The sequence below is a fragment of the Hylobates moloch genome, unplaced genomic scaffold (assembly GCF_009828535.3).
Source record: "Hylobates moloch isolate HMO894 unplaced genomic scaffold, HMol_V3 SCAFFOLD_8, whole genome shotgun sequence".
NCBI classification, from domain to species: domain Eukaryota; kingdom Metazoa; phylum Chordata; class Mammalia; order Primates; family Hylobatidae; genus Hylobates; species Hylobates moloch.
Window position 1 is genome coordinate 41055616 of NW_026652283.1, and position 13063 is coordinate 41068678.

General features: G+C 41.4%; 1 protein-coding gene across 31 annotated transcripts in view; it reads left to right on the forward strand.

The window, feature by feature from the left end:
- LOC116472985 (microtubule-actin cross-linking factor 1, isoforms 1/2/3/4/5) overlaps positions 1–13063 on the forward strand; it is a 404777-nt gene that overhangs the window by 171713 nt on the left and 220001 nt on the right. For 15 of the 31 annotated variants that reach the window (XM_058441923.1, XM_058441919.1, XM_058441922.1 and 12 more), the window contains one exon: positions 552–644. In XM_058441923.1, coding sequence (XP_058297906.1) covers positions 552–644 — 93 coding nt within the window. Of the gene's footprint in view, positions 1–551; positions 645–11056; positions 12219–13063 lie in introns of those variants that run through there. The other 16 variants (XM_058441907.1, XM_058441915.1, XM_058441912.1 and 13 more) reach the window with 3 other exon arrangements.

Here is a 13063-nt window from a genome sequence, read left to right on the forward strand (position 1 = left end):
CTCTGCCTCCCAGGTTCATGCCATTCTCCTGCCTCAGCCTCCTGAGTAGCTGGGACTACAGGCACCCGCCACCATGCCCGGCTAATTTTTTGTATTTTTAGTAGAGACAGGGTTTCCCCGTGTTAGCCACGATGGTCTCGATTTCCTGACCTCGTGATCTGCCAGCCTCAGCCTCCCAAAGTGCTAGGATTACAGGCATGAGTCATCGCGCCTGGCCGGCAGTTTCAAAATCTTGCATGCTGCATGATCCCATTTATCCAACACTCTGGAAAAAGCAAAACAAGGGATCAGAATCAGATCAGTGGTTGTCAGGAATCAGGGGTGAGAGTAGGGTTTGACTACAAGGAGGGGGCCAGCACAAGGGACCTTTTTGGGGTGATGAAACTGTTTTGTGGTGGTAGTTGCATGAATCTATACATGTGTTAAAACTCATAGAACTGGACACCAAAAAAGAAATCAGTTTAACTATAAATCAATAATGAAGTGATACAAAAATTTAATCAAAACAAAAAGTCCTAGAGCCCTGAGCCTTGCTTTTATTTCTTTTTCAGGTGAAACTAGTGAATATTCGCAATGATGACATCACAGATGGCAACCCCAAGTTGACCCTGGGTCTGATCTGGACCATTATTTTGCATTTCCAGGTAGGGTATGTGAAGTTTGGGATTCCTGTTGCTTGGTTTGGACATGGCCTAGAAGGTTGCACTGCCTTCCGCAGACAGCATTGAGCCTTCCTTCTCTCTATCTGGCAGTGAACAAAGGTGGATGGGAGTTGGAAAGGAAAATTAAGATTGGTCTGCAGACAAGCTGTTGTATCGTAAACGCAGAACTTCCTAATTATTTGCTTAATGAAATGGAGGGATTTTTTTTACCTATCTGTGGTTTGGCCCTGTCCTCAGCAGTCTGGTTATTAGAGGTCTGTTTGCTCAGCTGAATCAAAATGAGGCTCTTGAAGGACTTAGAATATGAGAGTTGAGAAAAGCTGTTGGTGTTGATGCTTTAGAAGGGTGGAGTGAAGGTTCATAATCCTGCTCTAATGTAGACTTTTTCTCATCTCTAATAACCTTTAAACAAGCCTTCTTAATTACAATACTTTAGTATGTGGGTTTATATATGTGCTGGCAAGCACAACCTTGCAGCAGCCATCACACCCAAGAGCATCTTGAAGAATGTTCACATGGCCTTCCTCTTCCTAAGAAGGCAAATCCTTTTTAGATCTGAATTGCTATTGGAAAAGTACAGCCCTATTTTTATAAAAAGGCTGTTCTTTTACATCCCTTTTAGGTCAGCCAAACAAAGCTATTTCTCAGACAGTTCTCTCTAATACCCAGTTGCTGCACATGAGGCTGATGGATTAGAGGGAGCACTCCCTCAGCTAGTGGGAATAGAAGGCAGAGTGCTGACTTCAGGGATGAGGCCAAGGTGACATCCTAGCTGGGGAGTTGGCGCTACCTGCTGGTTAAAGACAGAACAACAGGTGTCCCCGAATTCCTGAGAGAAAAATCTGAGTGCTTTGGCTTGTTTCTTGAGGCTCTAGTTTGGAGCCAATGCTGGCAGTTACCAGCATGGACAGGATTGTGTGGTGGTAATATATTTTGTGGAACCACAGGGTATCCTCAGGCAAGCTTTGGGCATAGGGATAACTAGGAACATGAACTTGGCAGGTGTGCACTGGCAGGATGGGAAACTTTGTTGAGCTTTCATGGAGGACTACAGTTATCCCTTTGGAACTCTTATGAACAGAGGAGCTTTTAGAGAAATTTGTTTGTTTTTTGGCCACAAACCTGCCCTCACTGTGAGTGCCCAATGTTAGTCTCATAGGTGTGAGGTAAGGAGAATTTATTCACTGTCTCTATTTACCCCAACTACTACAACTAAATTAATTTCCTTTTTTTTTTTTTTTTTTTGACGGAGTTTTGCTCTTGGAGTGCAATGATGTGTTCTTGGCTCACTGCAACCTCTGCCTCCTGGGTTCAAGCGATTCTCCTGCCTCAGCCTCCCAAGTAGCTGGGATTACAGGCACCCGCCAACATGCCTGTTTATATGTTTTTAGTAGAGATGGAGTTTCACCATGTTGGCCAGGCTAGTCTCAAACTCCTGCTCTCAGATGATCCACCCACCTCGGTCTCCCAAAGTGCTGGGATTACAGGCGTGAGCCACCGCACCAGGCCATAACAAATGTTTAAATAGAAAAACATTTTCTTTTCTTTTTTCTTTTTCTTTCTTTCTTTTTTTTTTTTTTTGAGACGGAGTTTCGCTCTTGTTGCCCGGGCTGGAGTGCAATGGCTCGATCTCCTTTCACTGCAACCCCTGCCTCCTGGGTTCAAGAGATTCTCCTGCCTCAGCCTTCCGAGTAACTGGGATTACTGGCATGCACCACTATACCTGGCTAATTTTGTATTTTTAGTATGGGGTTTCTCCATGTTGGTCAGGCTGGTCTCAAACTTCCGACCTCAGGTGATCCACCCGCCTCAGCCTCCCAAAGTGCTGGGATTACAGACGTGAGCCACCGCGTCCGTCCAGAAAAAACATTTCCTTGAAGCATTTAAAAATTTCATTTCTTTCTGCTTACTATTTTTCAGAATAATTAGTTGGTTTGCTAAGATTCTCCAAAGGTGACCAATAATAGTTCTTTTGTTCACCATTATTTTTTTTTAGTATCACTGTGACTCATGGATTTTTAAGCAGACTTAATGTTGTTCCAATCAAATACAGTTATTATTCTTTTTAATAAAATCAAATAGCTCCATCTTTGGCTGTAAAGAAGCTTTCAAGTTGACTCTGAGTCCTTTGGCATGACCACAGTGGTCTTTGATAATTTCCTTTATTTCTTGTGTGATGAGGTGTTCCAGACTCTTTTTTTATATTTTCTGTCCCAGGCCTGAAATTCTTAATCTCTCCTAGGAACTGGTTCTCTTATTTATTGACCACAGTCTGAATGCTCCTAGGTTGCCCATTATTTCTTTCTTTTTCTTTTCTTTTTTTTTTTTGAAGCAGATTTCGCTCTTGTTGCCCAGGCTAGAGTGCAATGGCACCATCTCAGCTTACCAAAACCTCTGCCTCCCAGGTTCAAGCGATTCTCCTGCCTCAGCCTCCCAAGTAGCTGGGATTACAGGCGTGTGCCACCACACTTAGCTAATTTTTTTATTATTAGTAGAGACGGGGTTGTTGGCCAGGCTGGTCTTGAACTCCTGACTTCAGGTGATCCACCTGCCTCGGCTTCTCAAAGTGCTGGGATTACAGGTGTGAGCCACCACACCCGGCCGGTTGCCCATTATTTTTAGGCTTTTTCTGTGGACAGAGCTAGGCAATACTTGTATTATCTCTAAAAACAACAACAACAACAAACAAACAAACAAAAAACCCCATGAATTTTTACTGATATTTTGAATTCAAATTTAGGATTGCAGGGTTTTGTTTAACCTCTTTGACTTTATATTTATATCTTTTTTTCTTATACTGAAAATCTTGATCTTAACAACAGTAATGTGGTTATGCTTTTCCTACACACACAGAGATCTGTAAAATCATATATATTATTTGTAATATATATGAATCCAAGTAGCAATATGAATGTTATTGTTAGCAGTATGATTACTTAGAATTTTATTATTTCATTGCTGTTCTTTTTGTCCTTAGCGTATATTTTCTAAGGATGTGCAAATAATTGTATTTTATTTTATTTATTATTTTGAAAAAGTAGATGGGGTCTCACTATGTTGCCCAGGCTGATCTTGAACTCCTGGGTTCAAGCCATTCTCTTGCCTCAGCCTCCTACAATGCTGGAATTACAGACATAAGCCACTGGGCCCAGACACAAATTACTATATTTTGAAGTCACTTGAAATAATTTCTCTGTTGTTGTTAAGCCACAAATTCAATACACAATTAAGGTTCATTTGTTTTTATTTGCTTTCAGTTTTGGGGGGTTGCTTTTTTCCTTTCAATTTTACCTTACATTATGTAGATCATTTATATTGTTCCAAAGGGAAATTTTAAAAAGTTAAATACCAATTGTGTTCAGAGAAGTCTAGCTTCCATCTCTGCTCCCTCCATTCTGTATCTTCCCTTTCTCTGTAGTTAGCTAAATGTTTTAAAACACCTTTTTGGTTATAATTTCTATTGTTTGTTTATTTTAGGAAAATGCATTCATAAAAAAAAACTTTACTGAGGTATAATTTACATACCACCAAATCAACTAATTTAGTGATTTTTATGAGTTGTACAATCATCACCATAATCTAGTTTGGGGAAATTTTCATCATCCAGATAAGATCCTTCTTGTTCATTCACAGTTACTGTACATTTTCATCACCAGCCTCAGGCAGCCACTAATTTATTTTCTATCTTGATAGATTTGCCTATTCTGGGCATTTCATATAAATGGAATCCTATGATAAATGGTCTTTTGTATCTGGCTTTTTTCACTTAGCATAATATTTTTTGGTTCATCCATGTTGTGGCACATATCAGTATGTCATTCTTTTTTATTGCTGAATATTCTGTTGTATGGATATGTCATGTATTTTGTTTAAATATTAAGCCAGTTGATAGACATTTGAGTGGTTTTCACTTTTTCACTATTATAAATAAACTTATTTGCATACCAGTCTGTGTGGGTTTATGTTTTCATTTCTCTTGTGTATACATGTATATACCTAGGAATGGGATTTCTTGATTGTACAGTAAGCATGTTTAGCTTTTAAAGAAACTGCCAAATTATCTTCCAAAATGGTGTATCATTTTACATTCCTACCAGCAATGTATGTGGTTTCCTGTGTCTTTACATCCTCACCAGTATTTATTGTCTGTTTTAGATTATAACTATCACAGTGAGTGTGAAATTGTATCTCTTTGTCATTTTAGTTTGCAGGAAAATGTATTATTTAATTGAATTCCACAAACATTGACTGGGAATCAGTTATGAGCAAGGTCTTAGGTAGAGTGTATGGAAGATACACGGCTGAGTGCAATGGCTCACACCTGTAATCCCAGCACTTGGGGAGGCCTAGGTGGGCAGATCACTTGAGGTCAGGAGTTCAAGACCAGCCTGGCTAACATGGTAAAACCCCACCTCTACTAAAAATGCAAAAATTAGCCAGGTGTGGTGGCGCACTGTAGTCCCACCTACTCGGGAGGCTGCAAAGCATGAGAATTACTTGAACCCAGGAGGTGGAGACTGCAGTGAGCCGAGATTGTGCCACTGCACTGCAGCCTGGGCTACACGAGACTGCATCTCAAAAAAAAAAAAAGAAAAAAAGAGTCTACTACAGAAGATACAAAATTGAACTAGATACAGACCATCTAGTTGGACTCTTATTATTTAGGAGAGTGAGAACAGACATACCATAAAATAACTTGACAGAGGTTTAGAGAATGAGAGAGGTATGGGTTAGGATGATGGAACACAGTATAAACTCAACAGTGGGCAGCAATTACTAGTAACAACTTATTATAATTATTAATTGACCTTATAACTTCCAGGGCTTTTGACACAGCCCACTGTTCTTTTTCCTGTTTCCAATTTTACAGAAAGGTAATAGCAGCTTTGGCCTAGTCTGTCTTCTGCACGCATATTGGCTACCTGCTTTTCTCTGTTATTTCAGCACAGCCAAATGCCTATTTATTTGTCTTCTTGTAGGTGGGAGCACCGCTCCCAGAATATTTTCTCAGTTTTAACTATGGATTCCTTTTCTTTGCCGTTCTGAGGGCTTGGTGTTTGCCTATGTTAGCTAAGTGTTCTGGTGTGTGGGGAAAAGTTCTCTGCTTGTGAAGCCTTTGATTGACTGCTGAAGGATCATGTGGAGTGCCCCCCCGCCCCCCGCCGCCTTGTCTTGCATCAGATTTGGCATAGTTATCTGTCATTGTGGTTTTCTAGTCTTTTGTTATTGAGCATCTATTAGCTGTTCTCACCAAGAACATGTGCTATGTAAAGCCAAATGGAAATACAGAGTAGAACTGTTACATGTTAGGGAATCAGCAAAATTGTTATTACGGTCGGTCTGTGTTATTGGTGTTAATGAAGTAGAATAATGATGTACATGTAGACATGGGTGGTAGTTTTCACCTCAAGGGAATATTCAGTTGAAGGAGAAGGGAGAGGGTGGATCCAGATTAAAGGTTTGCGACTGCTGATGAGGCTGGTAATATTGATAACTTCGTGCAGAGGTTTATGGTTTCTAAAATGCTTTAACACATTTTTTTTTTAATGTGCTAAATGGTAGAGGTTCTTTTTAATTTGAATTTGAATTTTTAGTTTTGAAAATCTCAAATACTCGGAAGAGTATATAACAGATCCTTATGTGTGTAGTTGCCTTCAGAATTTAACAGGTGTTACTTTTGTTATATTTGCTTCAGGGTTTTTTCTCTCTCTTCCTCTTTAAAGTAATAAAACATCTCAGATACATCCAACTTTCTTGCCCTCTCTGCTCCCCAGGTAAATATTATCCTGAAGTTGATGCGTATCATTCCCATACATGCTTTTGTACATTTACAGCGATGATCTATTCATAAACAATATGTACTGTTGCTTGTATGTCTTTATATTTGACACACATAGTGTCTTTGGTATATCCTTTCTTTCCCCTTTTTTCTTTTTTCTTTTCTTTTTTTTTTTGAGATGGAGTCTCACTCTGTCACCCAGGCTGGAGTGCAGTGGCGTGATTTCAGCTCACCGCAAGCTCCACCTCCCAGGTTCATGCCATTCTCCTGCCTCAGCCTCCCAAGTAGCTGGGACTACAGGCACCCACCACCACGCCCGGCTAATTTTTTGTATTTTTAGTAGAGATGGGGTTTCACCCTGTTAGCCAGGATGGTCTCGATCATCTGACCTCGTGATCTGCCTGCCTCAGCCTCCCAAAGTGCTGGGATTACAGGCGCGAGCCACTGTGCCCAGCGTGATTTGTTAATTTTAACTAATTTAAGTGGTGACCCCTGCAGCTGTGTAACAGATCTATTATTTGTAATGTATTATTTAATTGTATGAATAAAACACTCACTGCTACAGTGAACATCTGTGTATATGCATCCTTGTGCCTATAGCAAAGAGGGTTTTGGGATTGATACCTGGACTGGAATTGCTGGGTTATATACTTTCCTTCAATTTGCCTATATTTTGCCAAATTGCTCTCAAAGTTACTGTATGACTTACAGTATTGTATTGGGTAACATTTACTACTATTTGACGTATTACATGTTTACTTGTTTATTTGCTGCCTGGATGCCTGCATTAGTATGTAAGCTTAACAATGGCAGGGATTTTTGTCTCTTTTGTTCTTTTCTTTGCCTGGCATAGAATAGGCAGTCAGTAAATGTTTATTAAGTGAATGGATTGTTTCATGAATTTTATCTTCTCAAAGCTTTGGAGTACGTAGACCAAATAAATAGGCTGTAATGTCTGTTTTCTTATGCCCATTTCTCAGATAAGGAAACTGAAACACAGAGACCAACTGGCTTTTTTGGGTTACACACCCAGATAGGAGTTCTTGTCTTTTGGCTTTGTCCAAGCTTGTTTTAAGGTATAGGTTAAGATTTATAGTTCTTCTAAAAGATACTATAAATTCTTTATAGTCAGAATCTGACAAAACTAGTTTTCCAACTCTCAAATGTTTGTTAAGTACTAGTGTATGCCTAGCATGTTGAAATTTTCAAAAAACGGGAGGTCTTAGCTGGCTAGACTTGAGGTTTACATTTTTGTGCACTTTATGGCACTTGGTGCTTGGCGTATAGATGAGGCACCGTTTGTGTTTGTGGAATGAATGAATGAGTGAGTTCTTTTGCTTTGGAGTCTTTCACTCTGGCTGTCTCTGTGGGAGACCTGTGGGCAGTAAACAGTTATCTACAAAAAGCCAAAGGAGAAGGCATAAAGAATGTATAGGCCTCAAAGTGTGCTTTCCCAGAAGGCAGCAAGTCTTGCATTAAGAGACCCAGGTTAGATGAGAAAAGGTCTTGGGGAAAGTTCTTGTAATCAGAATTAACTTAGTTGAAAATACATCTAATATACCTACTGAAAACTATAGTTTAGCCTATCTTAAACATATTCCGAACACTTATATTAGCTAGCCGTTGAGCATTTGGCCAAAATCATGTAACACAAAGCCTGTTTGATAGTAAAGTGTTGACTAGCTCATGTAATTTACTGAGTGCTGTACTGAAAGTGAAAAACAGAATGGTTGTATGAGTACTTGAAGTACAGTTTCTACTGAATGCATATGGATTTCTCACCATTGGAAAGTCGAAAAATAAGTTGGACCATTTTAAGTCAGAGACCATCTATATCTTAGGATCCCCCAGGGGGCTGGGGATGTCTCATAACTTTTAGATCCAGTAATAAATGGGAAGAAAAGAAATTTACTGTAGGTCAAATACTGAGCCAAGTACTTTATGGACATATCTCATTAACCTTGTCTACAATCCCATTAAGTAGGTGGTAGTATGCACATTTTACAAGTAAGGAAACTGAACCATCTAATAAACTAGTTAAGTTACTTAGCTTATGAGCTGGGAAGTTGAACCTAGGTCCACCTTACTGAAATCTCTGCTCCTTTCCTAGACCAATTTTTCTCTGGAGCAGAAGGAAATGAAGGTCTGACTGATCTGACATATGCAGAAATTTAAAAAAAGAATAGGCTCACAGAAGTAAATTCTCAGAGAAACTCTACAGCAGTAGTAGTCATATTAAGCAGCTATTTCTCTTGCCCGTAAGTTCATCAGTTTCAGGATTTTGGTTTGCTTGTATGTCATTCATAAAATTCAAGTGCAGCTTAAAGTTTCCATAGTTCCAGGTTTCTTCATTGGAGGAGTGAAGGCCTGGTACCTGCCTGGAGAACTTCATATTGTAATGTCAGATTCTTTGTTAATTAAATGATTTGCAGTAGGCTGAGTTTCTCTCCCATGCTGTCTCCGCTTATTTCTTGCTATTATCTGTGATGGCCATGAGATGGTGCTGCAGTTTTGCAGTCAGCCTTAAGGATCAGGCTTAGGGGACAAGCACCTACTGCAGTTGTGAGGCAGATGGGACATCAGGAGTGTCTTAGAAGGGATTGTGTAAAAGCCGTTGCCTTAGGGCTTCTTGTTGCTTTCCTTTTGTGGTCTTTTCTTTTTTTTGTTTTTTTTTTTTTTTTTTTAGGTCTCTAGGAAAGATAGTTAAGGCTATGCTAGTGTAAGTCTTTATGGCTTGCATGGAACCAGGCAGGCTACTGCTTTCTGCTGTGTGGCCTGGATCCTTTTGGTGTAGAATAAATAACTGTAATAGGAAAGAAACACATATATAATTTTATTCTCCATTCACAGCCCTTTGGGTTGTAGTCTTTTCCCATATAGCAGATACTATACTAAAAAAAATTGGGGTGGAGGAATCTTCACTGACATCACAAGGTCATTTTTGAATCCAACTTTTACAATCTGAAATTCAGACTTCCTGCCCTGCTGCAATGGGAGTAAAAACCACCTGAGCCTCTTTTTGGCAGCTTCTTCTCTTACTCCCAAATGGCAACAAGTGTTATCTCTTTGATTGAGCTCTTGGTCCATGCAGTCTAATTACCAATTCAGAACAGTGGGGCAACTTCTTATTTTACACAACTGGCAGCTGAGTACAGATTTCCACTACTGCAGTAGTTAGAAGAGAGTAGTTGGGGTTGAAATTAAAAGTCTTAAAGTTAACAGAAGTTCATGTTCTGGCTTTGTCACTTACTAGCTGTGTAACCTTGGGCTATTAATCAACTTTCTTAAACCTCAGTTTCTTTTTTCTTTTTTGGAGACAGTCTTGCTCTGTTGGCCAGGCTGGAGTGCAGTGACATGATCTTGGCTCACTGCAACCGCCACCTCCCAGTTCAAGCAATTCTCATGCCTTAGCCTCCTGAATAGCTGGGACTAAGGGCGCATGCCACCGTGCCCAGCTGATTTTTTGTATTTTAGTAGAGACAGGGTTTCATCATGTTGCCCAGGCTGGTCTTAAACTCCTGAGCTCAGGCAATCCGCCTGCCTTGGCCTTCTAGAGTACTAGGATTATAGGCGTGAGCCACTGCGCCTGGCCAAACCTCAGTTTCTTTACCGATAAAATATAAAATAATAGTTTTGACCTCATACAGTGACTGTAACAACTAAATGAGAAAGTCCACGTAAATAACTTTGCACAGTGCTTGGCACACAGCAAGTGCAAAAAATATATTAGATATTAGCAGGGGCAGCATCAATAATTACTATTGAACATTTATGTCAAATACTGTTCATCAGAGACCCTGTTCGTCTGTTGTATTTAGAAGTGGTATTCTTTTTACCAAGCACTCATACTATACTCAAAACCAACTTCCAGATTTTTCCTGTCTGTGTCATTGGCTGGCAGAATTAACAGATCTTTCTTTTCTTTTATAGGAAAAAGGAGGGAAATAAATGCTCCAGAAGGCCAGATCTTTAAAGTCTGTGTTCCTTTTCTTAATTGTAAGAAGAAGGCTCTGGTTTCTTCAGGTTATAATTTGATTAAAATAATTTTATTGTTTTCTGACCTGAAAAAATTCAGAATATGTATATCTGCTTGACATTTTCTTTTGGGCATCTTGGTGCAACACTTAAAATCCGTTTCATTTTGTAGTTTGGGAGCCATAATTGCAGCTTCACCAGGCTTGATTCTTCTTGGCCCGGCCCTTCCCTTCCCTTGCTGGTTAGTACCAGCCGAGCTGGTTTGTTCTTTCCCTTTTTGATACTATTCTCCTCCTCCTTCCTCCACGTTACCTTCTGCCACGGCCTCTCTTCTTTTTCCCTCCATTTTCAATTTACTCTTACATTTTTCCCTCCTCCTCCTGGCCCTCCCTAGTTTCTCCCCTCCCCTGGTTTCTAGCTCCTTTTTGCTTTCTGTTTGTGTTACTGAGGGCAGTGCTCCAATTACCTCATATTTGGAGAGAGGAAGCTGCAGCCAATCCGGTTTCTGTCTGCTTTTAGGTCAAGTGATTTCTGAACTGCAGTGAGATGCTTTGAATTTGTCTTGTTGCAGCTCTGAGCCTGTAAGATGGCTGTCTGAATCGGCAGCAGCTGGAAGAGACAGAGAGAGGCGGGGAGGGAGGGAGAAAGAATTGGAGGGATTGCCGGCATAGTGCATGTTTTTAAATGTGCGTCGAATCCGATGAGGCCAAGGTTGGGATTTCTGTGGGATCCCAGGACTGGCTTAGCTGCGTTTTTGCTGAGATTAGGAGAGGAAGGAAATGGGAAATTCACTGGGCTGTTTTAAGGAGCCGAAAGAGTCAATAGCTATTCCTGAGAAGGCTCCCATATCTCCTAAGAAAAGGGTTCGGTTCAAAAGGAGGTGGAGAGGGAAGAAAATCCCTACTCCAGAGGCATCTCACCGGGAAGAAACCTCAGAAGGAACTGGAGTCATTGAAGAGACTGAAACCCTAACGAAGTTAACAGTGAGTCTCCAAAAGGAAGACGGAGTGGGAGGGGTAGAGCATACCCCCCCAGATATTTTGCTGCCTGGGGACTCAGCCCCCAACTCACGGGTAGTCGATCAGGGGATGATAGTACAGGTAAAGGAGAGATTCCAAGGGGAGGTCCAGACCGCCCACCTTTTGTTAGAGAATGAGTCATCAGTTGCTGGAGGGGTCTGGGATTCCCTGGAAGAGGGGATGACTGTCATTGCTCACCTGCTTGATAACCCAGCAGAAAGGAACTGCGAGAAGTCAGTGAGCCAACTGGTGGAATTTCCTAGGACAGCATCCTGCAGCAGCAGGGCTGTGTTGCTGCCTTTGCAAGCAGAGACTGCAGTGGAGAAAGGAAATATTCAGCGTGGGTTTCGGAGCTGTGCTTTGCCTAGGACAGACTACCCTACTGATAAAGGAAATCAAGAACAATTTTCAGAGGGCTGGAGTGTGGAGAAAGGAACCAAGGGTGTTTCAGGTGCCCCTCAGACAGGTTCCTGGATTGTAGAATGTTCTGTTTCTTCATCACTACTGGACCAGCCTGGAGGCCAAAGACGCACGGAGCCTTCCCATGTGGGTCAAGTGCCCCCCCAGGATTCCAGACTGCCTGCTTCTCAGAGTGATTTGTCCATCAGCGGCGTGACTGTGAGCATTTTGCCCTCCTCCTCTGGCTATGGCAGTGATGGGCCACATATACACGGGATCCAGCCTAAAGATACAGAACCTGAAAAGAGCTCTACTTCCTTCTCAGAAGAGGATGGCACTCTTTCTCTGGAGGCAAGCCACACCCCATCATGGGGTCTGGAAGAGGTAGGTGGGCACATTCAAGAGATAATCAAACTGCTGTTTGGATTCTTGGCCCTCAAACACGTTAAAGCTGAGCGTGGTGAGCAGTGACGATGTTGGTGCCTCTCAAACTTACCCCCATGTGAGTTAGTGTCTGCTGGAGCTCAGCAAGCAGAATCTATTTCAGGTCTGCCCCTTGATGCTTGAAACCAAAACTTGTCTCTGGAAAATCCCTGATTCTGGGTAGCCAAGGGGCGTAATTGCTCAAGCTATCTGGTGGGATGATCTCTCAAGGTGCAATGCTAGATAGTACTTACTCTCAGGCAGGTCTGTTTACCAGCTTCCCTGCTACGAGAAGTTGTAGTGTAGCACAAGAGACGATGGGCAAGGGCCTAACTGAATCTCTGGAATGAATCTCTGGAATAAATGTGGAAGGGGTCAGGCAGCTATTGCCAGTGTACTTGCTCTTCCTCACAGGAGAGTGATGTTCTTACTAGAGCTGATGCAATCCCATCCCTGTGGGGAAATTTCTGAGGGCAACACTCATTCAGTATTTGTATAGGTGGAGAGGGCTCATCCTTCTTTGGTTCCTAATTCCAGGATTAGAGGAGAGGGACACAGAGTTATCTGGGGATTAGTTGAGAGAGAGAGAGGGAGGTAGGGCAATTTGAAGGTTTAAGGCTAGAAAAGTTTGTTTTGTGATTGGACATATTTAGGGCTTTAACATGATTTTGTTTTGAGGAATATATTGAGGCATGGATGGTGCTGCTGGTGGTAGTGGTAATGGCAGTTGCTGTGAATGTTTTAAAAGTCAAGGAGCAAGTGAGAATTGAGAGATCTGAACACTGAGATAAGGACTCAGCAAGACC